The sequence below is a fragment of the Pagrus major genome, chromosome 5 (genome assembly GCF_040436345.1).
Source record: "Pagrus major chromosome 5, Pma_NU_1.0".
NCBI classification, from domain to species: domain Eukaryota; kingdom Metazoa; phylum Chordata; class Actinopteri; order Spariformes; family Sparidae; genus Pagrus; species Pagrus major.
In genome coordinates, this window is record NC_133219.1 from 34,354,999 (window position 1) to 34,381,694 (window position 26,696).

A 26,696-nucleotide genomic window follows, 5' to 3' on the forward strand; every position below is an offset into this window, starting at 1 on the left:
AATCAAAAATCTAGCTGAGCTCCAGACACAGCAGTTTTCATTACAATAATTAACTTAATTCTAAAACGGACAGGTAGATTAAATGTGGACAGAGAGCGACACGATTAGAAGGAGAGTAGAAAAGAAAGAAATGGGGGGAAAGGAATAAGAAAGCAAAGGGAGCGATAAGATGGAGAGAAGGAAATGGCAAACAGACAGACGGTCATTACCTCTCAAGGACATAAAAGCAGGAGAGGAAAAAGAGGGGCAAGATAACAGGAGGAAAATGAGGGGGATGGGGTTGGTGGTATGACGAAAGGGGGACAGTGATAGAGAGAAGGAGAGGACAGAGAGGGCCTGAGGCAGAGCGTGATGGTCTGAGACTGTGGGGAGCCATCTAGCTAAAGGACAGACAGAGTCAGAGGGAGACCACAGGGAACCATATCGCCCAAACACCGTCCTTTAAATGACCTCTCTGATTCAAACACAGACAGCAAGCCCTCACATCAATATTCAGAAATGTAAAAATATAACTTGTACACAAATGTGTTACATCGTGGTTGTTTTGGTGTCTGTAAATAGCTAGAAGTACCAAAAAAACTCATTAAAGAAACATAAAAATGGTGAGTTTTGGCTGCATGATAGAGACACTTGTTGGATGAGGAGGGAGGTTGATGAAGTTTAGAGTTAAGGGTGCTCAAAGACATTCTGCTTTTTCTGACTTGATTGAATGGAAAAGTAAAAGAATGGAGATAATCTCTGAATACTAAATCAGCAAGCAGTACTTTCTTTTGTCATCCAGGTTCAGTTTCATAGATAGATAAACTGACCCAAGAATTCAATGTTTTTCAACAACTTTTGTTTGCAAGCAGTTTGAATTCCCTTATGCAGGAAGCTGCTATACAAATAATGTATTTTCAAGACCTGCAGATAACCTGTAAATCCCTGCTTGACGATGGAAAGGTGTGGAAGGGAGGAGTTTCAACCGCTGCACGACCATCAGACAAACACTTCGGTTAGAGCTTTTCTGTGGCTTGAAGTGTTCCTGGAAAAGCCAGGTCTCCTCCCAATTATACCAATACACACTTTCCATCCTAACTTGACAGCTAAAGAGCTTTTGGCCATGTTTCACAATTTTGAGGATTTATTGAGGCCAATATACTCAAAATCTGAAAGTGTCTCAAAACGTTTTGATGGGTATTGTCTTCTGGCCTCCTCATTTAATAGGTGTAATTGATGTCTGGGGGCTATAACATGGGTAGAAGATAATGGTCAAGATGGACGAAGCTAAAAGCTTTGTTAAGAGCTTCTGCGGTGATACAACCAATAAAAATAAAATACTTTTCCCACTGGGAAAACGGAAAACAATTATCACAAACAAAACCCAGCGGTATTGAATCAGAGTGGACTCTGTTTACCTGGCTGGCTTTACGGGGGAGATACCGCAATTTCTTTTTTTAATTCAGAACACACACACACAGAGAGACAGCACAATATTTAGTAACATGAGATTTGGATGGGACTGAAAAACCACTAACATACTGTGACAATTACAAAAATTAGCCTCTAAAATTAATCTCACCCGAATAAGACTGAAAGCTGTTTTAAATGAGCTGTCCGGCGATAACCACTGTGTGACTGCGTCTGTGTGTGTTCGTGTGTGTCAGTAGTTGTGTTTATAATGATCAGAACAGGCTTATGACTAAATCCATGTACTTTATTGACTTGTGCGGTTTGTTTACGGGTCAGACGAGAGCTTAAGAGTTTCGACAGCGAGACAGCAAAGGAGATTGGTATCAAAACTGTGAGAGAACTTTTTATGTCGCTTGGCTCAAATACCCCGAAAAGTGCAATCCTGCAAAAAATCCCTGAAAAAGATGAAAGCATTAACTAGCCAGAAACTTAAATGAGAAACTGTATTGCTGGGGGAAAAAAAGCACCACAATGTGCATTAAGTCACCCATCAGGTGCCTTTCCAACCAATTTTTCAAGGCTGGATTGAACGGAAAAAAGGCTGTGGAAGAAAAGTGGGGCATGCGAATTTATTTCTAATGTGATTGGAATTGCCTCAGAGTGGATAAATCTGATCAAAATCATTGGAGTGCATCCACTTTATGTGATTTTGTACAGAGGTTGAGGCCACTCCACGCTTGCAATCAGCAGCAAGTTGAAGAGGGTATGAAGATGAATTACATTCCCCTTGTTAGAAGAAATTATTCAATTTGTTAACTTCTTTTTGAAAAATGCAGTTTGGAGAAAATGTGATGGTTGTTTGGCTATTATTTCAACACCATCTAGCTTTAATTTGTTTGTCAAATTGCCCATTGCTTGAAATTGTGGAAAGGGGCGTGAGGAATGACAACATAATTAAATCTTCAGACCAATCTACCCGATATCAATCCATAACTCTGCTGGAAGGGATGTAAAATGGTATAATCAGCATGACCAAACATTCCTGGAGTGTCATTTTAAGGCTACAGTGGCAGCATATTTGGTCATGACAACGCCTCCTCAAAAACTTCCCTTCTAACAGGATGACAACACAAAAAAGATTCTTGGAGGTGTTAGATATGATTATATAAACCTTTTTCTTTTGTTAAGTGCGGACAAATAAAACAATGAGGGCTTATCTGAAAAAATGTGCTTTGAGCTGCTATTTAAAAGGTCTTGAGCTCAAAGGGAGGCAGTTCCAGTGTTGTGGGCAGCTTTTTTTTTAAATGCTCAATCACCTTTAGTTTTAATGTAGCCTAACTAACAGCCAGGAATTCTGGTTAAAAGCTCCAGAAGTAAACTCGTTCAATTAGTGGTATATAGACCAGTAAATCACACATGTACTGTAGGCGCAGACCATGCAGAGCTATTAAATAGAATGAACAGGGAGAAATAACCATTTCTGCGCCCGTCTTCATGCCCGTTACAAACATACGTCTCGTGTATTAACCTAATTCCTACAAATTGTTCCTTGCATCCAAATTGCAAATTACTTTGGATGGTTCTAACCATGTTTGACATGTTTGAAAAATGTCAGCATGCAAATGAGGGATTTTTTTTTGGAAATTGCTTGATTTTCAGTGCAGTGCTGATGGAAACTACTGTGGCAAAAGGCAACGTAGAAGAGAAATGGAGGAGTTACAACAACTTACAACACAAAACCAAGCAAAAAGTAATGAATCCTGAGCATTTTGCAATTTTTTATGACTTGGTTTTTTTTGTTTAAATCTGTAAATTGGGTCTGGAAAGTGTGATTTTCCAATCTTTGCACAAAACTGCACCTCCAAGTAAAAAGTGGTGAACTTTATATCTTGTCCGGCACAAAAATGAGCAAAGAAAGTGCCATAATGTAAAGCTGCTCAAGCCAAAAAGTGATACTAGTCTAAATCCAACACGTAGGTTCTTGATGTGGTTCTACGTTGTCTCAACTGGCTGCTTGAACAAACACAGTAAAGGACTGAACTCTTAAGATTCATAGTTACGTGAGAAAACAAAAGCATCTCAAAGACAAATACACAAACCTGCTCGCACTGATCCAGCATTAAGTTCCTACCTTTGGGATGAAGTATTTGTTCATGTCTAGATCCGTCTTTATTCCTGTCTGCTTGCTGTCTGTGTTTATCAACTGTATCTGCCTGATGGACTATAATTATTACTTTAATTGCATCCTATTTATGCACACTGACAGACAGAGGAGGGCGAGAAAAGCTGCTTGAGTGTTAAAAAAAGAGCGAGAGATGGAGGAGGTGATGAAAAATGTGTCATTTGCACCTAGAGATCCGGTATCATGCCTTCAAGAATGTACAATAAAACACTGTGACCTTTATCACATGTCAATCTGAATGAACTCAGCTGTCTAAAGAGTCTAATGACCAGATCACCATTATCTTCCATGTATGCTACGAAACAGCAGCTTTGAAAATAAGAAGTTCTGTGAATCTGAACACACGCTGTACACGACAAGCTGTGACGCCGCGAGCATCCTTTATAACCTGAAGGACGTGTTGTGTCTGGTGAATAGCAGTCGTGTGTTCTTATAGCTACTCCATCTGTCCAAGGCACCTTAAAAGGCAGTAAAGCTGACACCTCGCACAGAAACAGTTAGGTAACCTGTCAAACCAGTTCTGTAAAATTTACGCCGTTTGAAACAGAAGAGAGATGTCACCTGCCTCGGTGACTTAAAATATAGCGATAGCCACTGAGCTGCCTCACATGAGGAATTATCCCTGAGAGATTAAATATAGCACAAAAAGATATAAAAATAATGCTAATTACTTGCAGTGAAATACCGTACTTCTACTGTATTTCATTTTGCAGAGACAGGAACTGGCAGACACATCAGCGATGATATAAAAAATGATATATCAGAGGACCAGAAGCTGGTTGTACAAAGACAGGCTTTAACTGTGGCTAAGATCTAACACATAGCCAGACTTCAGATATAATTCTTGAGTATTTTAAGTAGGATTAATCGTCTGAGTGTTCTGAGTGAATTACAACTTTTATCAAACTAAAAAGCACATCTGACCAAGCCTTTTAAGCTGCTCAGCTCCACTTATATCAAAGAAAATGTACGTTCTCTGGAATAATTAGACATTTTACTGTAAATATTCAAAACTGTGATTTGTGGGAGCAGAAATAATATACGTATATATGGTTTTCTAAGGTGTTGTTGCAGTCTCTTAAATTGACACTTCTTGGTTTTCTTTTTAAAACAATTATCGCAAAGTAGCATTTGACAATTCTAAGAAAAAAGCAAACACTGACCCGCTGTAAAGCAGAAGATCAGTCCAACATGTCTTTGTGCAACCAGCCCCAGACTGGAATCACATTTTAAGATGTTGTAATTAATAATTTAAGATGTAAAAGGCCTGTTCAAACTTCACTATTAATGATTTTAATGTTATCTCAAGAACTCATATCGGGAGGAACAGACGCTTCACAGAAAATATGGAATTCAGAATACGAAATCCCCCAAAAAAAAAACTCTTTTGATCACCTCTCCCTCACTTTCACACATTAACACACTTCAGTTTGTGACAGTGTGTGTGAGAAACTGGACGTCCTGGCTGTTAGTTAGAAACAGTGTTTGGGGAAAAGGTTATCTGGAATGAGGGAGCCTAAAAAAAGGAGACAAGATGGAGAGTTAGATAGACAGATGAGACGAGCAGTCTTGTTTCGTGCTCCCTGCCTTTTTTTTTTGTTATGAAACGCCATTTTCTACTTGTTTATATGTGTGTGATGACGTGTGTTTATGATGTTTTTGCATTGTGTGTGTGTCCATTAAAACTTGCATCTTGACATGTTTTCCTGCACACATGTATCCTTTTAACCCCCTCACATTGTGGAGAACAGTCTATAATTACGAATTTGCAGTCATAATTATACATTATTAATTTCTAATTATGCGGTATCTGACAGAATGATAAATGTTTCACTATAAAAAAAGAAGTTTCTCATGTCTTCTGAAACAAAGGTGAACACATACAAACGTCTTTAATAACAAAACTTGCTGTCCTAGACTTTTTTGGTGCTCTGGCACACCTCTGGCAGCAACTCTAGTTTGAGTTTTTCTACTTCACGCTTCTAAAATACAGTAGAGCCCTTTAACTGGGACAAAATCTGGTAAAAATCATGTCATATGCATCGGGCCTAAATTAAACTAGGGCGCACTGTGACACTGCAGCCTCTCAGGTGGTTACCGTAGATTATTTTTACACCCACAGAGTCGTTTTCTGGAGTGCCAGGACAAATTCTCTTCTCCTCGCCCCTCCCTCAAACTCTTTCTCTTCTTCCCCTCCCTTTCGCTCTGTCTCTGCCGCCCTCCTCCTCAAACTCTTCCTTCCCTTTTCCTCCCACCTCCATCTCTCGCACGTCTGTATTCATTCTCTCCTCTATTAGTGAGCGATCTACCTTAACGTCCTCAAACTGAATGCATATCAACTACAGTTTCCACATTTTCCCCTAAAGCCTTTCCCCTGCATTCCCTCGCTCCCCAATCTATCTTACAGTCAAGTAGAACAATATCCTATTCTCAGCATTGCAACTATTTCCTCATATTCCGCTTCTCCTCATGCAATACGGCCTCTCCATCTTTAGGTTGTTTCTTTTCCCTGCCTCCAGCTCTGTCAAAAGGTTAGCCTTTGCCTCCTACCTTCTTACTCATTCCTCTCTCTCTCTCTATATATATATATATATATATATATGTACACACAAACACACACACATCTCTTATTCCTCTACCTGTTTCCGTCTCCTGCATAACCTCAATTCCTCCAAGCTTTCTTGCTGCTGTTTATATCAATCTCCATACCGCTGCCACTCTCTCTCTCTCCTTGAGAAGGCCACAGTCTACTTCTGGGTTAGTTGAGGAGAGGTTCAGGATAATCAGAATGAATCGCTAATCGGAAAATTAAACAATACTCTCGCAAAAGTTTATTTCTCACAAATGACAATCGGACCGAACGCCTTGAGATCTGCTTTCAATCATTGTTTTGAAGCAACGATTTTGTCCAGATTTTCTTAACACTTGGAGGCCAGCTGGTGCTTGTTCTTCAATAAAAGTTTGGCATGCAAATATTTTAATCATCTGTTGCGTAGCTTTGTTAATATTTGACAATGACGTGAAAAAAAATCAAATCTTCACATTTTCTTCCACCCCAGCCAAGTTTCACTGAATATATTATGATATGTTGAAACATTTTGTTAATAATGTGTCATAAATCAACCTCCATGCATGACTGCAATATCTTGTCCCACAAATATTAATAGATAAATTGGTAATGGATCTTTACAAGACTTACATCACTGTTAGCTTAATCCACAGACAGGAAACTCCAACCTTTAGATCCATCTGTATGACTTGATTATTACATTTTTCCTTTTATAATTACACAGTTTGTAGGTTAAAGGTCAAGTCTTTATATTTGTGGTTGGAACTGTTTAATCAGACATCTGCCCTCATTTATTCTAACCCCTCCTGATCCCTCTCTCCCAGTTGTCCACCCAGTTCCCCGTCTGTCCACCCTTGCATTTCTTCCTGGGAGGGTTTGAGCCAGAGCTGCTGTCTTCATCATGCTGTGTCCCACCCTACATTTTTAATTTTTCCTTATCATCCAGCTGCCACTGATACTCCATGTAGGTCAATAAAGAGGGCACGCATTCACACAAACACCCTCTCTCTTTCTCTCTCTTATACACACACACAAACACAAATAAATGCACCCAAACTAAGACACAGTGACAAATTACACCAACAAAAAAGTACTGTTTCCTGCCCCATGATAAAAAAAAAAACAGCCAAGTCACCAGAATAAATGATGGCATTGTACGTTTCTGCAAACCACAGATGCATTAAATGTGCATTTCATACAGATCTTATTAACATTTCTACAGTACGTGTCTTATCACGTTCAAATTACATGTATATGAGCTTTCAAGATCAAGAGGAAGAGGAGATAGTGGCGGATTGACAGGTATGATGGCTGCAAACACTTTCCAAGACAGTGTTTTGACATTTGCAATGGTTTAAACCACTGGGTAATATTTAGGGAGATGACGGGATCATTTGCAGCCATGTTTGTGGCAACAAAACCAGATATTTTTGTCAAGACGTCAACACATTACTCAGTCCGTGTTAGTGCCAACAAAACTGGATATTTTTGACGAAACACTGGGACAATTTCCAACTGTATTTGTGGTAACAGAACCAGATTTTTTTTTTTTTGACAAGACGTCAACACGTTACCCAGCCGCGTTCGTGCCAAAAAAACGGAATATTTTTTAACGAAACGCTGGAACAATTTTCACCTGTATTTGTGGCAACAGAACCAGATACTTTTGACAAGACGTCAACACATTATCCAGCCGTGTTGGTGCCAACAAAACTGGATATTTTTGACGGAAGCTGGGACGATTTCCAGGCATGTTTGTGGCAACAGTACGACGAAAGCCAAAACATCATCTTTTCCTAACCTTAGCTAAGTGGAATTTGTGCCTAAACCGCAAGACCACAAGCACAGCATTGTCACAACATGAATTTGCAACATAAGGACACCTGAAGCAACATATTCAACAACATATCACTGGTCTGCAGAAACATAAATTACCGACATTAATTCTTGAGATTAGGTTGGTAAAAACACATGCAATCGCACACTCACACACTCAGTAAACAACTATGCATAATATTTCATGGTATTGTGTCAGACACTGACTATCAGACACTCAATACAATGCAGATCAATAAGACACCACCATAGGATTTAAAACAGTACTAGAGAGTTGAGGAGTCTCATCCCTTCTGCTCCTCTCTCCTTCAACAGTCTAACAAGAACTCTGCTGTCACCCAACTAAATCCCAGAGAAAAGCTTGACAAAAGCCCTCCCTTGGTAAATTTAAACCCTGCTCTAACACACACGCACATACACACTTGAGCACACACACACTCCCTGCAGAGATTAATAAATCTCATCTAGATCGTGGAGCTCTGATGGACTAGGTTGACAGAGGGGGTCTGGGGCCTGTCATGGCAAGCAAAGCACTTTGCCCATCTCTCATTCAATTATTCCCCTCCTCTTGTGCTTTTTATCACTCTTTTTTCACTACTCCTTTCTTTGTATCTCCCTCTCCTTGTCCCCCAACCCTGCCTCCCTCCTCTGCTTTCTTTCTTCCTATTTGATCTCTTTACGATTCATTGAGAGCTGCTGCAGAAAAAAATTGCTGTTAATTGTTCTGATAAGGGTGAAACTGAAGGAGACACACGGATCAAAGGAAGACTCAGTTTTATATTTTGGATCACAGACAGGCCTCTGTGTTCTTTTAATTGAACTAGCTGGTTCGGTGTACTTGAGGGTTGTTTGATTAAATGTTGCTCGGTGTATGGTTTGATTTGTAGTTACCCAAAAGCACAACAGAGCTACGCAAATCTTATGCACTATTTTTGTATAAAACGATCACATAAACTACATTTCGCTGTAATGTTTTGAGCTAGGCAGACACTTTTGGTTTTTATTAATCTTTCATGTACGTTCTGCACAGCGAGAACCTCCAACTTATACTGTTCGGATCAATCGACCTACCACGACATGGCTGCGCACACTGAACGTAAACACAGAACCCCCAGTCAGTTTTGTCCATTGATAATTCAAATAAAGTTTTTCCAAACATAACAATTATGTTGACAAAAAGAGAGAAAGGTGGCATTCCTTTGTGCAAATCTACTACGAATGGGAAGTCAAACAAAAAAAGATAAATATAGAGCCACAGATGGCTGGAAGATGCAGACAATATGGTCTGTCTGTTCCACAGCGAGGTTCAGTTTTATGTCCCAATATTCTCAGGGCTACAGTTTTAGCAAAACATTTTAAATACTAGCGCAGTAACAACAAAACAAGCCGAGTTTATGTCAGATCTTTTGACGGTATCCGTGTAACTGCTCAAGCTGCAGGACACCCGATCAAAATTTCTGACCTGCCAGACTTCCATCCAATTGTCCGTGAGCTGGATCATTGATCAGTCAGACAGTTAATTGGGTGTTGTGATGCCCCTCAAACTGCTTGTCAAAAAGACAAACAGTCTGGCAGCAACTCAGCACAATTGTAAAATCATTCAGGGGACTAAAACTCTGCTACTTGAGAGATTTGAGAGAAACTTATTGACAGATGGCAGTGACAATTGCTCAAAAGTTGGTCAAAGCCACTTATTAAGCATTCAGTGCATGTCTCTCTTTTTTTGTCTCAAACACAAACAAACAGATTCAGTAAAGCAAAATAAAACGCTCCACTTTAAGTTACCTTAAAAGGAAGGGACTTTTCACTGCAAGGGCTGATGGGTAGAGACTGGAGGCTGCTGGCAGGACTCGTCTCTGTGCTCTGCAAAAGACAAAAACATAAATATAAAAATTAACATCATGCTGAGGTTTGTGATAAGTGCTGCTGATAAACTAGTAATGTGCACAGAATGACTTTTACAGCATCAATCTCACTTAATAAAATAAAGGCATATGCAACTATTTCAGCTTTTAATTCTTGCAATTTCATTTGGGTGTTAAACAGTATTGGCAAAAACATTAGAAGTCTGGCCATTCATTTAATAGGAAAATAGAGGGAGGTATAAAAGACTGTTTTTTTTGCAGATTGTTGCTCATTTAAGCTGCAGCCTCCTCTGCGAGGCAATATTTCACCTTGTCTATTAATATACTGTAGGTTTATCCTCACAAAAACGTAGGATAATTAATAATTGGTTTCAGAAATTTGGCTGTAGGAATACAACTCCATTCTGTAATTTTTTTTAGCCGGTTTCTTACGTAATCTCTGTGTTTTCTAAAGCCAGCTGTGATCGGACACATTTTGGACTCGACACACGTGTCTAGTGGGCAGAGAGCCGGGGTGGGGGGGTGGTGGTGGTGGTGGTAGCTAGAGGGGTCTCACATATATGCACACACACACTCAGCTGGACAGTGCATACATTCATAAGGTGCACATTCTGTCTCATGCGAACACGCACACACTCCTCAAATATGAGCAGACGCTGGTCTAATTGTCAACTGGGAGGGCTTACGAAAGGACAGATGGGAAAGTAGAAGATAAAGTCATGTCTTTAGCCGGGAGTGCTGGTTTTGATGTAATAATTCAAGGTAAGGACATGACAGTACACACAAGATGCTAACTAACGTGTTCCAAACACTTGGTTTTGTGATAAGGGCTATTTCTTACCATCTGCTGCCCTCTTGCAGATTTATATGCAAGGCAACTGTTCCGTTGTGTGAGAGCGATGACCATACACACAATCAAGACACCCTGAAAAGGTGCTTTTTAGGCTAAACTCCTGATTGTTTGTGAATATTTTTGGCCTCCTGTCAATACTCTGAAGGTAACCCTGAGAAACATCAGGGCCTGAATCTTTGCGCAGCATAAACTTGACGGTTTATTGGTTTGGCTGACCTTTTAAAGAAGCATACCTCCCTATCAGAATTATAGGTGTGCTATGGCGTCAGGCCCTCAATGTGTCATCTGTGATCAATGCCTTTCCCTATGTGGAGAGACAGGCGCACACTCACAGACACCCAAACACTCTCCCTCTCTCGTTTCTCTCTCACACATACACAGTCTCTTTAAGGTCACCCCTGTCCCACAGGCCTTAACACACAACTGTCCCCACAATTAGATGTGGATCAGTAAAAAGCCTTTCGGATTTAAGAATGGAGAAAGCTGCCTGGGAGCTCTGGATTTAATGACTTGCACTACCCAGAAGCTAAATGTCGAAAGATGATGAATGGCCTAAGAAAGGGAGGCAGGTTTTGTAGTTTGATACACCCCTTTAATCACATTCACACATCAGTTTAATCAAGAAATGAAAACCTTCAAATAACTCAAGGTGCATTCATGCCCACTCTCTTCCACTGACATTTGGCTTTTTATCAGAAAGCAGAACCATTAGCAACATACTGCCATGCAATTTAGTGAGTTCTTTGAATTTAAAATACCAGCTCTGCACGGATATTGCTGAGTGTTTTTTTTGTTTTCTAACCCCGAGCTTTGGGAGGTCTTGTGGTTAAACTTAAATTGCAAATATATAAAACTTAGTTGTCAGAGTTCATGCAAACTTTTGCTGGTATTGATGGATATCATAGTAGCCAGCTGTATTACAATTCTGCCGCGAACCCTAACCCTTTCCATAAAAAGTGGTGTAACAGTAATACATAATAGGATTTTCAAATACATTTTATATCCATAGCTATTGTAGTAACAACACTACGCTGCTGAAAAGACTTTATGGAGGCAGCAACAATAAGCTGCTGCCACAAGTCAAGCAGCAGCCTGAGGGTAAGAGTCACTGGGATGGACAGAAGGGGCTGCAGAGGCACAAGCTAACTGGGCCTGGTGGTGCATGTGAGGATTTTGCTGCACAGAGTGTATTCAGTAACAAATGGGGCCGTCACTGTTTTGCTAGAGTCCATGGCTGACGCTGACAAATGGGGATCATTGTGTGTTGCAACATTAATGCGCACATGGACAGTGGTATTTTAGAAATGTTCCTCCGTGCAACCAACAGGATAAACTGCTGAAAGAGAGATAAATCACGGATGGATGGAGTCTCTCCAGCTGCCATAAACATACTGATTTGACAAATATGATGCACAGAAAACAAAGGAAATTATAAAGTGTGATGTATTATCTGGTCAGGTCATGCATATCATGATATGCATTTTTCTATGCTGTGTGTATGAGACTCATGTTTATGTCATCTTTAAGCCTTTACCACAGAGTAGAGAGAGATGATGTGAAACGAGGGAGAGAAATGTGTCAAAGTCGGACATAAACTTCGGATGTTGCAGTTTGCCGTCGGCATGTTAACCCGAGCTCCCCTTTTCTTAATCCTTTAACAGCAAACTTGCAATTTATCATTTCATTCACAGATTCCAGGTCTTCTCACTGACAACTCTTATATTTGACATCTTTATCCATAAAACATAACCGAACTCAGCATATGCATTAAACCATAAAAATATTCTATGGGGTGCCTCGGTAGTCCTGAGCGAAGCGGCAAGGGTTCAATTCCAGCTCGGGCCCTTAACTGCATGTCGTCCCCTCTCTCACCCCTGCCTTTCCTGTCTGTCTCCAGCTGTCACGATCTAAAAAAAGCAGAAATGCCTTCTTTTTTTTTAAGTTGTTCTCTCTTTTGCTGTCTCAGTTGGAAACAACACTTTTTTTTTAAATTAAATGTAAAAGTCTAGTGCCTTGTCTAGCTTAAAGGGGCAATATGTGAGAATTTAAAACATTCAAAACTTCAGTTCTGACATTATGACGTCCATGTATTGTGTTGCATAGATACTGTATATACTGAAGTTAGCATGCTAACTAGCTAGCCATGAGCGGTCCCACTCTAAAGCTCCTGTGCTAGTGGTGTAAATACCAACACTCCCTCGGTGCTCTGAACTACTCTGAATCTAATAAGTAATAATAGGAGTATTTTCTACCAAAACTGTGGCACAACCCCGACTTATTACGTAATTATTGATTTATGTTATTGCATCTGTCAAAAATCTAAAAGCTTAACAGAGTGTTATGTCACTTTATTTGGTATCACACAAAGATCAACTTCGCAACTTGTATTTTTTCTATGTTATAAGGTTGTGCATGTTACCATACAAATGGCATTCAAATGATATTTTTAGAGAGCCTCGGCAGTGTTTACTACAGTTGTTGGCATAGGGTAGAACAAATGCAGAAAATCTAGGAGATAATGAGATAAATATTGGACTTCTGGACTTGAGCGCCTGGCTTAAAAAATATTAGATCACGCTGTGTGAGTCATTTATGGTAATTTGTGCCTCTTTGAAAGCATCTTCCATCCTTTTCAGTTGTTTTGAGGATGACAGGATTGGAAACGTGCTGTTTTATGGGTGACACATAAAGCGGTAAACCGGTATTCTGACTGACATTAAAGAGAAGAGAAGTAAAGTGAACTTGGGGCCTTTAAGTTAAGGTACACAAAAGAAAGGAAAAGACGATTGGGGCTCCATACCAGAAGGTCAAGCAAATAATATGCAAAGCATCCAGACATGCCGAGTCACCCTCCCCTTGCCGCAGAATGGATTACATACACTGATGGAAGGTAACAAAATTTGCAAGTTAATGACACAACAGAGCAAGCAAAGAGGGCAAAGTATCTCCTCTTTCATATTCATGTTCTGCTGCTGTGTACTCTCTCCCTTGCACTCCCTTTAGTCTCTCCATCACCACTGTAGTTTATGTCTCTCTCCAGTAATTATCATTTTCATGTCTCATGTCTCTCTCACAGTGGCCCTGGTAGGGGAAAAACAGAGAAATGAACAGTAAAGAGAATGTGAGACGGCCATACACATGCCTCTGTGGGCTGTAATTCACCACTAGCTTTGATCTTAGTTTAGAGGTACTAATGGTGGGGTGTTAGGGAAGGTCTGGTCACCCTTTTATAGGCCTTTTTGTGTATTTGTATTTGTGAGTTTGGGTCTGTATAATATTGCTGCATTTGGTCAGACACCCATGTAGATTACAAGAAAAACAGCAGCCAGACATTGCTAATGGATGCTCTTTCAGCTCAACTTCCAGAGCTTACGGTCTTACTAACATCTCTCTTTGCTATGCAAATGTGTCGTACACTCATAAAACATTGGGACGAAGTGTGTGAGTGAAAATATGAGCACTTTCATTCCGAAACAAAACACGCACAATATATGAAGCACCGCCAAAAACACCAGCTTCCAAATAACCAGTTCTATTGAAGCCGATATACAACTTTGAAAAAATTTAACAATTATTTAGGCCGTGGCCATTTTCCAAAAGAGAGTAATCATCATTGTGGCCTTGTTTGGACTGTGGTCTCAATAAAACTGGAATTTACATTCAGCAGTTGATTGTATAATTTGTCATTGTGACTGAGAATCTGCTCCAAGTCAAGCACTCTGCAAATTGCAATTACCCCAAATAAAGCATGTGAAAAAATCCCAGTAAATGATAAAATGTAAATGTACTCCAAGTTTAAAAGCTTGAAAATTATTATTAAGTTCTATTTACATTCTGGTGTGAAGTGGTCCCGCAGTTAAAAAGATAGCATGACTGAGCACGGTGGCCATCAATATGGTTCCCTGGTTTTTACAGTTAAACCTTGCGAAGCTATTGCAACGTGTCAGTGCTTTACTAAGTGACTATTACGGCTAATCACGTCGATAATGGTGCAGAGGTAATTTTACTGGTTTCCCGACTTTCACACTGAGATGGCCTCATAGCCTGAGGTAAACTAGCAATGAGGAGGCTAAAGCATTTAAAGAGCAGAGTGATACTCTGAAACAGGAGGATTAATGTCTGGAGTGTGTGTATATGAAGAGTATGAGGGCAAAAACTCAAATAAGGCTTCCAGTTTCCTTCTCAAAATGTGGGATCTGATTAAATTAACGAAACAAAGTGATTACAGAGACCTTTCAAAGGCGGTAAAGCATCCACTTTGAGAAGATTTCATGCAGCTGAAATAGAACTGATTGAAACAGGAGTGAATAATCTTTCAGTGGAGCTCTGTAATGTTTTGCTTTCAAATGCCTTTTGCTTCATATTATGTGCTAACCTTGGTTTAAAACAATCGGATGTACATATACCTTGATCAGATAAAGGTCTGTCAGTGTGGTACCAACTTCTAGTTGCATTATTCTTCTGTTCTGTGCAGCCAAATGCACTAAGGGCCACTTAACAGAATAGTGTTCTGGGATGTACTGTTAGTTAATCTCTATGAACTCATGTTAAGAAGAGTCTAGCTTGTGTCTGTGTGTGCATATCCCACCTCCTGCAGTGTCCGTCTCAGCCTTAAAAGCAGGGTTTTGACAGCAGTGCAGTCCTGCTGCATCAGCCTGAGTGGAAGCGTTTCCAGCCCCGGCGGCAACGGCTCATCTTCCCGCCCCAAACCCAGCCCCGAGCTCCAGTCAGCAGGCAGCAGGCTGGTCGGACGGCTGGGCTCCCTGGAGGAGAGGGAGAGCAAAGGGAAGGGGGAGCAATAAAGAGATTTCATGTTAGTGTGAGTCAGAGTGAAAACTTGATCATTGACCTGTCTTCATATGCTCTCAACAGGCAACCAGTGGAATCTTTCAAAGGCGCTCTGCCTTCGGTCGTTATGCTATATTAAACAATTCCCACAGTTCCCAGAATGCCCAAACATGGTCTAAACAGTAATTCATCAGCATGCGGAAGAATAATATGTGAAAATTAGATGCAACCCAGTGAAGAATTCTTCTCCTACAGGCTTTAAATAAAAAACATAGATAAAAGGCAAGATAAATGAGACAGAAATAGAAACTGAGACACAGAAGAGAGATTTCTACGGGGGTGGTAGACGGGGTAACAAAGGTCGGATGCAGACCAAGACCTGCAAACATCAGAGAGCACAGCAGCTGCTCCACGGGAGCCCCGAAGGAGTTCATTTTAATGAGCATCCACTTCTGTAATAAGTCTGTTTTAAGATGATTTAAATCTGACAACATGAGGTGATAACACACTCCCACTCAAACAGACTAAACAAAAGCACTTACAAATGCATACAAAATGTGTAGACACACATACACACTCGTGCATTCAAAGATCAAAGTCCTGCTTCTAATCCTGCGTCTCAACATCATTATCAACTCAAAAGGATACTTCATTGTCGAGAGCTTTGATTCATCATAGTCCGTCGCAGCTGTGTGATCTGGCTTGCATCCTCCTCAGTATTTTTTGAGGATTCTAAATGTGTTTTGTATTATTGCATGTCCACAATTATTGTCCTGCAGAAACAACGGCGTGTACGTGTTTGTGCACGCAGCTGATTGTGTGACTGTGTGTGTTTAGAAACACCTTTTTAATTAACTTTCAGTTGTTAGCTGCAGTAGACCTCCCAGCCGAAAGAGCTGAAATCTTTCCAAAAAGGACGAGTTCATAAGTCACTGATTAAGGCCTGATTATTAGCAAGCCTCCGTGACTCTATTTCTCTGCACACGTCTGCGGTGGTGTGGGTTTGGATTCGAACACAAACAACAGGGTGAGATCAACCACAGCACTGTTTTAATTAACTGTCCCATTTGAGAACACAGTCCATTAAACAGTAAACAGGCCTCTGGAGCTGTATGTCTTTGGTCTCTGGTGCATGGCCTCTGTTCTTTGTCTCACCTTCAACACCTATTTAGCACGGCAGAGGACAGATACAATGAGAAACTTTCAACAAGAGTCGGGCTTGATCAATGTTGCAGCAGGCCTCATCTCTCTTCGCCTTCCAGCGCCACAACTACAAACGCTGACCTTATCTATAAAAACTATATCTCTATAGTCATTCATTGCTCCGAGCTCACTTCACTTCTTCTGTCAGCTTAAGAGTTTAGGTTTGACCTGAAGCATCATTTATATTAACTGCTTAAGATGTACGACTACTTCATATTCCACCTGGCGTAAGGCTCAAAACAAAGATGAAGCTCCTTCATACAATACATTTGGAAAATAAACGCCACAGCTTACTTTATGATAGCTTTGTGCAATCATGAATGTAATCGTATGGCTGTACAGCTGTTGTTGTGGTTTATTATTTTGACATTTACTATTCGGTGATTATAGGGGAGTTAATGATACGTTTTGAAAAGTCATATTCATTTTCTACATTCTTATTTTGTGATTAACATTTACCTTTGGTTTCTCATGCCACAATAATCATACAGGAACACAAGATTAAATATAATGCTAATCTAAGAAAGACAGTGGTCTTCCTTAGATTGTTGTAGTAGACCAACATTATTCATTATGCATCACATTAGTTGTCATTAGTTATTCTTAGACAAGGAGATATTAGCTTGATAGTTTTGTGCGCCATAGTTTTCATCTAAAGTCACCAGCACTGCACTGGACCTGTGACAGGGACACAAGACTGCGGGACAGCCAGGCTTGCAATTAAAAATTTGCAAAGATGACCACCAAAAAGTAAACTGCCAGATGCCAGAGGAAACTGGCTTAATCACAAATCTACAACAAGTTTGGCTAATAACCTGGAAACTGTGATTAACAGCTTAGCCCTCTTGCAACTGCCAAATGGATGACATATTAAGGCTTTTTGTTTCCTAGCAGGACAAAGCACCCCGCCACACTGCAAAAACCCTTCAGGAATTGCCCAAAAAGAGTTCAAGGCGCCTCCAAATTCACCAGATGCTAATTCGATCGAGAATATGGGACATGCTGGAACAAGTCCAGTTCATGGAGGCTCCACCTTCCAACACACAGGACCCAAAAGATCCGCCACCAACGTCCTGGTGCCAGAAACCACAGGATGCCCTCAGAGGTCCTGTGTCCGTGCCTCAACTGGTCAGAGCTGTTTTAGAAGCTACAAGATATTAAGCAGGTGACTTTAATGTTGTGGCTGATCAGTGTAATCGACGGTGTTTGACTCTAGGTCAAAATAACTTGATACTCAATTCTGTTAATGCTGAAAATTCAACCTTTACAAGGTACAATGTGAACTTTTTCCATTAACAAGAATTAAAAATCAATTAATGTCAGGTTTTCAATCTATAAAAATGTGGAGATGACCCATGCTTGACCCAAAAGAGATTTTTCGAAATGTCAAAACACAGGAACACAATAACAGCCTGTTGAATCTTCTGTATCAAGGCCACTGTGCTCTGGAAGGGCAAAACTTTTTGCAATGAATCGATTGTATATCTTCCTCACAAGCACCCACTGATAAAAATGTAGCTTTTGATTTTGTCACATTAATTCAAAATTGATTTTGAAGCCCTTCTCCACATTTTCCAGACTGAATACTCTCGAAGCATCGCAGCATAATATAAACTACAACGCAAATAGAAAATATACACATATATCTTGTGTAATCCAAGTGCTACTGATTATTCAAGTAACTATAGTGATAGAATAATGTCAGTGTAATGCAAAAGTTATGTGAGACTCTCCAGCCATCAAGAAACTGGAAAGACAACCACAATTAACCAATAGGTTACTCAAGATATGTTTTAAAATTCCTGCACTACAACACACATTTCTCTGCCAAGTTGTGATATTCTGACAGAAGTGCATGAAGGGGGACTGTGTATCTCACCTTCTTTATGACATTTTCAAAAGGTGAGCAGAGAAATACCAACCACCTGTCTGAAAAACCGCAAAGACAACCAGCCAGTTCACAGTCTGCATATCAAGAAAAGGAGGAGAGGGAGGGATGGCGGTGAAGAGAGGCCGACGTGGCCGCTGAAACGAGGAGCTCTTTATCATCAAGAGAACCGTGTTCGCTTTGACTGATAGCCATTTCGGGGGGAGGTGGGAGGAAATTAGATGCCTTTTGTCCCATTCTCCCAGAAAAATCACCAAGCAAACAGTGGCGGGGAGCATTAAGTCAGACAGCAAAATTTCAAGGAAAAATGTGAGCAAAACAAGACCATATCACTAAAATATCGATCAACATAAGCCTCTCCAAAGACTTCTCGCCGAAAAGGTCGGACTGAACTGCTCGCTCATTTTGCCCTCTTCTTCGCCGGCTCACAGTCCCACCCTTCTTTCTTCATTTCAATGTCACCCATTCACTTTCTTCCCCAGCCCCTCTCTCCGTCCCCTCCTTCTCACTCACTTTCTATTCATCAATCTGCAACCCTCGACTGTTCTCTACAAACTCCCCTCTCTCTTACTTTTCTTTGTTCACCTGCCCTTCCCTTCTCCACCCCATCCGACTTTTCGCCCGAGCCCTCGTTTTCCGTCTCAACAGCTCTCCCCTCGCCCCTTCGTCCACCCCCCCCCCATCACTTTGACAACCACTACACTAAACTGATGCAGTATCAAAGCCCAAGGTGTCCCCGCAGGGATCCTGCTTAGCACCTCAGACAAATGTCGATGAAGCCTGCTGTCTTTTGAGGACAGGTGAGCTCCGTCTGTCAAGCAGCCACGGGTGCTTCTCTCCCCCTTAAACGGTATTGTTTCTAAGCTTTTGTTCCTGCCTGGCATCTCAGGTTAGAGTAAACTTTCTCCATTTGTTTCTCCGTCACTCCACCTTGCTTTCTAGGCGGGATGAATTCAGCTTAAATAAATGACATATGATCAATCACGTACCCTTCTGTCTGACAGCTTGTGTCAAGGTGCGCAGTGGTTGTGCGACAAGAAAGGTCTTTTTGTCTCTCAAAAGTTGTTTTCTTGTAGTTTTGTTTTTGTTTTTCGACATCTGTGTGTCTCTCTGAGCCTGACGCTCTTGCCCTTTCTCTAGCTTCCACCAGGGTTTTTGGTTTGGATTCCTCTTTTACCTCTGTGGTGCACATCAAATCCACTGACAGGAAAATGAGTGGGAGAAGGGTTCAAACAACACTCGCCTCCCCAAAAACAATAATGATAGAGGTGCCCTTATGCAAGGCGTTCACTGTTTCAGGAGACGAGAGGTGGAATATTTCTGGCTGAACTGAGCAACTGAGGGCTGTAAATGTGTTTCACTGTGGGCAACATTTAAGAACAAATATTACCTTTACAGTTATTTCTAGGGTCCTTTGTCCCGTGTCTTGAATTTTGTGATTTTATTTTGCCTGTATTCCATCTAAATGGTCGACCTTACCTCCTATGACTAATATCTAAGGTTGGGGCAATGGTCGATGCCATCATCCAGCCCCAATGACTGATAGACTTGGACTTCTGAACCCTCTACCATTGTAACATTGTGATTTAAAAGCCCCTCCAACCAGAGAGCGCAAAAAGTAGTGTGTCCCCTGAGAGCCGCCGTTCAGCAGGACTGAAAAAGAAAAAAGATTGTTGCTTCTTAATGCACAAACATTATCTCCATGTCCCGTTTATTATTTTCTTATTAAACCTGCCGACCCGAGACACTGGGTTATGTTTGTGGCAGCTGTGTTTCTTTTCTGCGGGCTGCTGTTAGTATGTTTCTCTCAGTTGTGCTATTGTTATTTGTATTTTCTTGGCTCAGCTTCCTCTGTATAGCTGACCAGCTCACTTTGTATCAAGCTTCCTCCCAACAACGATGTCATCGTCCATCACAATGTTTCACTGAGGACATCGTCATATGCAAATTTGGTAGACATTCTTCGAACCTTATAACATCCATCTTTCCGACAGAATTTTATTTCCTGATACTTAGAATATTCAGGATTAATGTCTCAAGTTCATGTAGGGCACAGAAACGAAAGGATTTGAAGTTCAGGAAGATGGATGTGGACGCAAAAGCCTCGACTTTGAAAACAGACAAGGTTTATGTCCCGCCAGTCAGTTTTTACATTTTCAATACCTAAGATTGACCACATTGTGACTCTAAACTTAATACAGTGAAGAAAATCATATGTTAAGCTTGTTCTCACAGGAGCAAACCAATGAAAACACTGACAGAATGTCTGCAATATATTTTGCAAGTGCAAAGAAAAGGTTTGAATACATTTTTTCAGAATTTTACCAGCAATGGGCCATTTCTTACACAGACAATAGCGAAGTCTGTGATTTGATTTTTTTTAACCTGAAATCTCCCTTCAAGAGTTTCAGCAGAATAAATTCAGCAGGATAGCTGTTAAACTGAATGCTACCAAGGTTTCACTGAGGAAGGAACAAAACTCAGAATCATGTGACTGTTTCAATGACGGCGGCATTGGCAGAGACTGCCAAAGTGCCAATGTGAGTGTGTGCGTGTGTGTGTGTGCATGTGTGTGTGTGTGTGTGTGTGTGTGTGTGTGTGTGTGTGTGTGTGTGTGTGTTGTGAGCATGTCAGAGTACATATTCTTGACTGCAGTTACAAAGTAGACAAAGTCTTTTTCCAGCAAAGTCTCATCTGCAGGTAATTACCCCACACATACGTGCAGGAGCACACACACGCACGCACACACACACACACACACACACACAGAAGGAAGTGCACGACACAGTTGAAGACAAGTCTGTTCAGTGATGATAGATGTTGTACAGGCAGGGAGGCCGTTCCTCCACTCAGGGTCATCTGTCTTTTTACTGTCGTGAGCCGATAGACCGACACGCTCACCTCATTTCTCTTTTTTTTTTACCACCTGCACAATCTCTCTCACGTACACACAGACATGGACACACACACACACACACACACACACACACTGCACCTCTGAACAGGTTGTATGTAGATGTGTGCAGACCCCGTGATACGAGTCATTAACAGACGATGACACAGATGGACAAAGTCTTAATTTGAGGTGATATAGAAGCTGTATATCACCAGCTAGTGGATGAAACTGGTACTGTGAGAACATGTCAGTGTGAAGCTAATTAGAACTAAATGAATGGAGAAGAGTGCAATTCAATTTTTTCAGAGATCTCTCTCTCTCTAGTCTTTTCAGAGTAATTGCACAAACGAAAGACAAAAGTAAACAGGAGACGAGTGTGAAAAATGCCTCCTTCCTTTCACTTGTACTTATATTTTTCTTCTATTCTCTGTTCTTTTTTTCTCTTCACTCATCTCCTCTCTTTTCTCGTTGTCTCCTCAACTTTCAACATGTAGTTTGTCCTCTGTTGTCTTCCTCTCCCATACACTCTCCTCTCCACCCCTCTCCTCTCAGGAGCCATTTCTCAACAGCAGAGTTAGAAGCGATCCATTTCACCAACCTGAAAAAGCCAATTATCTGCCTTTTTATGACTTTCATTATTTTACCACCTCACACAGTGTTTTATTACTGGGCTGCTGGCTCCTAGCGCTGACACATACGTGCACATACACCACATATAAACAACACACACACACACACAGCCATATAGAAACACATTTCTACATGCACACTTAGATGTCTGGGGTTTACATAATGTTAAGTTGAAGTGAGGAATAATGACTGCTAGTCAAATAAATTATGTGTGATTGAAGAGCATTATCTTGAGCAGCAGTGCAAAGGGGTGGGCTGTACCCTTGTCAATCAGCTATATAAAGACTGCATTGTCTCATGAATAATAACAGTAAAGGGCACTTGAACACTGAGACACGGTGAGGAAGGCAGTCAGTCCCCTGTGCCAACTTTTCCTCATTAAATCTTTACTGACAAAAAGGGATATATTTATGAGGACAATCCAATATATGTGTGTGTGTGGCTGTACATGCGTGTCATGCAGACATCTTCGAGTCATGCGTGCATCTGAACGCAAGTATAACGCACGGTATACGACAGCGAATGGAGAATGATCGCCCTCATTTGTCACTCCTTTCCATCTGACAGACACAGTGTGCTCATCTGCATTCAGCACCTGAGGCTACGGATGTTTAATGCTGCCATTAAACTCATCTCAGACATAAAGTGCATCTGTGACTAAAAGAGTGAGCACAAGCCAAGCTCCAGGCAGTGAACCTAATAGTGAATTCAGGTCTTCAGACACAGAATGGGGGAGAATATAAAACAAATGTAATTCGGCAGGGGTAACTTTCTGATTAACCTAATTGTCCTTTCCGCTTTTCCTTTGCACTCTGCACTCTGCCTCTCGCACTGGCCCAGTATATACTACCAGCTGAGACTGTCCACTTCTGCAAGGCCTTGACATCTGTGAGTATCATCATATTAATCCCACACAATAAGGCTAGAAGCCACCACACCAGCTTTTTTCTGGGGGAGCAACCTGTGTGTTACTGTGTAATCAGAACACTCTAATTACTAGCAAAACTTCTTGTTGCTCAGAGAGATCTATTTAGTGCTGGTCCCATGTGACAAATTACATTTCCTATTTCAGACAACCCTGCCAAGCCACATTGCCCAACATTTTCTCATGTATTAATGCCTTAAAGCGATATTCCACTGAAGTAGAACATTGCCACTTTTTTGCACAAAAACCATGTTATGAGCTCACAAAGTACCAAAAGTGCCTCCCCCCTTAAATGAGTTCACAGTGACTACATTTACATGCACACTAGTAATACTTTACTTATATACCAAACATGACAATATATAACTCATGTAAACAGCATATTCTGTGTGGATATTCCTAATTAGCGTTAACTCAATATTGTATGTAGTGTGTTTGATCTCGTATGTGACTTTTTCATGTCTTTGTTTGATGTTATTTTCTGCTTGGCTCACGTGCAGATATCTCCGGCGTCTCTCTGCTCAGGAATCTGCTCCATTGCCTTCACCTGCTCACCTGTGTGTCCTGCGCCTTCCCAGAAAACCCATTCAACCCTGGTTCTCATCTGTACCAGCTCACCTGCCTGCCCTCATCTTGGTCATGCTGTTTCATTGGCTGTATACTTGTATTGTTTTTAGATTTGTCATGGTTTTGCATGTATTCACGTTGTGTGCCTTTTATATGCTTTGACGTATTTTAGATTTTAGGGGTTTTTTGTATGTGTACAGAGCTTCATTTCATTTATGAAAGGTGCTCTATAAATACATTCAAATTGTTATTTTGTCTTTCAAACATTATGAAAGACCTGGAAATCAACTTTGGTTTTTACTATATCGACTTTTCAGGAAGGTGGTTCAGGACTGTGTTTGCACAGCTGAACAAGACTTTGTACAAATCTTATTTTGACACAAAGAAGCAAAATGGCACAAGTGCTCCAGCTGCTCCACATTTTACATATTTAGAGGTGATAAAGGTCATTTTAGGGCACTTTATTTGGAGTATTCACTGCTGCCGTTCGGAGGAATACTGTCTTTGTAAAAATCAGGGCAAAACTTGAATAGTCATTATGTAAGGACTCTAGGGGGGCGGAGTGGCAGTGACAGAGACACCATTCACAGTATTACAAGACACTGTACCATCAAAATTAATTTTAAACTGTTATTTTTTAAAAAAGTTGCATAATGTTGCTTTAATGACATTAGTGTTTATTCCAGTTATTCAAAAGCAAATCTTCCTGTTTGTAATCCTCGACGCCAAAGGTGACAACACATCACAAAAGCAACCACTGGTTGACTGAAGCTGGATTTGTTTTTTTTATTTGATTTTCAAACTCAAATCAACAAATCCATGTTAAAAAAATGCAAATTCCCCACCCAAAGGGAATCACTGTGTGGAGTGCACATTAATGTTCATCTATTCTATTCATTACTTAAGGACATGATAATTTTACGCTAGTTATTCCGACGCCGTGATACTAGGACCAGAATTTCAATTACCTCATAATGTGTTGTGGTTGTGTTTATTCAGCAAACCTCTGCCTCATTATATTTTACCTGACCCTGCAGCTACGAGAAGCTAAAAGTGCAAAAAGCTGAGGTGAGCCTTGCAATAGAAATATTAGAGTAAAACAATGAAAATCTATACACTGTGGTAAGCATATGATAATGTATTCTCACCTTAAGGTGATCATATGTATTACAGTTGTGAGTAGACAAGATTAAACTGTTGATCTAACAGAGCTCACACTGCATCACTGTTTATTATAAATGTAGGGTTTGTGGAGAAAACACGGGCAGATCTGTACACTTTGGCGGCAATCTCCTGGTCTGGGACGTGTTTTCAGGAAGCAGAGTGTGTAGCTAATGTTTTATGAGGATATGGTCTGTAACAACATCAACAGCATCAAGATGAATTAAAATGTTGTGTCTGTCCTTCTCTTGTCACTGTCAGACTGCCTTTCCTTTCAGAGAGCCAAATATATTGTTTTAGATGAGTCATAGTTTTGATTTGTTGCTTGTGCAAAAAATAATGGCACAGATGAGCAATTGTTACTTCCACACTGAGTCATAGCAAGGTACAAATGATTTACGTGACAGTGATCCTGTATTTATTATGACAGACTCTGCTCTGAGGTCAGATACGTGTCAAATGTTCACACTTGATATCCTCATTGAAAACACGCTAAACAACATCCCCTTATTAATTCTGGATCTTTAAGTCTTCATGTTTTTTGAGTTGGTGCACACAAATATTATTTCCTGTTCATAATCACCTGCATAAGCTCCAATTCTGATTAAATGAAATGGAAAAGTGCCAAGGTACCAGGAATAAGCTTCTTTAATCCAGGATATTAAGGGCATGCATGCTCCTCAACGAGCCATTTCCGTAGCAATACTGAAAACAAGCTGTATATTCATGTATAGAGGGACACTGGTGAGCAGGATGTGAAGATGCAAATTAATTGTTTATTCTAAATAAGACACCAGCTGCTTAATTAGGTATTAGGCATATAAAGTGCTACAATGACAGCCAGTGGAGTTGTGCTTTGATTGTGTACTCCACATATAATTTACTGCACCGTGTGTAAAGCTAGCAAAAACAGCTTCGGGTCTTTCAAAGTTTCAAAACACACCTACGACACCTCCAAAGCTCAGTGTTGACATTACATTTATTTGATTTGTACACAAACACTAATTTAATTTGGTGGAGTTACTTTGACAGCATGCTTTAACCTTTGCTTATCCACCTAGCCAGCTCCTCTGTGTGGCATATCCAGCTACAGCATGTCACATGGTCAGTGAATGGATGTATTCGACCCAGATATGGCACAGTAACAGTGAAGACACCACTTAAATAATTTCTTTCATTCCTGGAACAGACCACTTGATAAAAGAAATAATAGAAACCAAAGGAATGTCTTACTGCCAATCGGATGTGTTTCTCTGCGTTAAAAATCAGAACCACAAGTTCTCACTCAAAGCAAGAGGGAAAAAACTGAAAGCCAACACTAATTAGTCTCCCTGTGTTGAACATTTAATAAACCCAACAGAGTGATAAAAATTAGAGGCTGAACAACAGCAATAGACTAAAGCATGACAACAGACGCACGCTACAAGACTTTCAACACGTTTAGCCTATTAGGCTGCTCTGAATATTAAAAATGTCAGAGCATATAGCCATCGCTTTTCCCTCTGAGACTTCTAAGGAGCATGATGCTGATCTAGTACGAGCACACTGTGGGCACAGACTGTGAGAAAAACAAAACGATCTCCTTAAAAAGAATGTGTCAGGAACATAAAAACGACAAATCTTCTTTAATATACACTGTGAAGCTAGTCCAAAAACCGCAGATTAATACGAGATAAAAGACTGAGTTTGTCACCGTTTGTTGGATTAACAAATTCGGCAACATTACACACCAGCAAACTGCACGGAGAGGGAGGGGAATCCACTCTGTGTTCCCTTCAACTCCCACTGTATGCCGCGTGTGTGTCTGAAAATCATGCTGCAGTGCATTTTATCTGTCCCCAGCTCCACTCCAAAGCTCAGCTCGATTCTTTATGCTTGTCTATTTTTATAAATGTGCATGTGAGTGCAGACGACTTATTGTAGGAGGAGACTTGTGTGTAT

At 40.6% G+C, this 26,696-nt stretch overlaps 1 protein-coding gene across 1 annotated transcript in view; it reads right to left on the bottom strand.

Moving 5' to 3' along the window:
* Positions 1-26,696, bottom strand: part of ccser1 (coiled-coil serine-rich protein 1) — a 118,792-nt gene that overhangs the window by 64,318 nt on the left and 27,778 nt on the right. Inside the window, exons 7-8 of the mRNA XM_073466977.1 lie at positions 15,286-15,460; positions 9,765-9,842 (exon numbers count right to left, since the gene is read on the bottom strand). Of these exons, the coding sequence (XP_073323078.1) occupies positions 9,765-9,842; positions 15,286-15,460 (253 nt within the window). The remainder of the gene's footprint in view (positions 1-9,764; positions 9,843-15,285; positions 15,461-26,696) is intronic.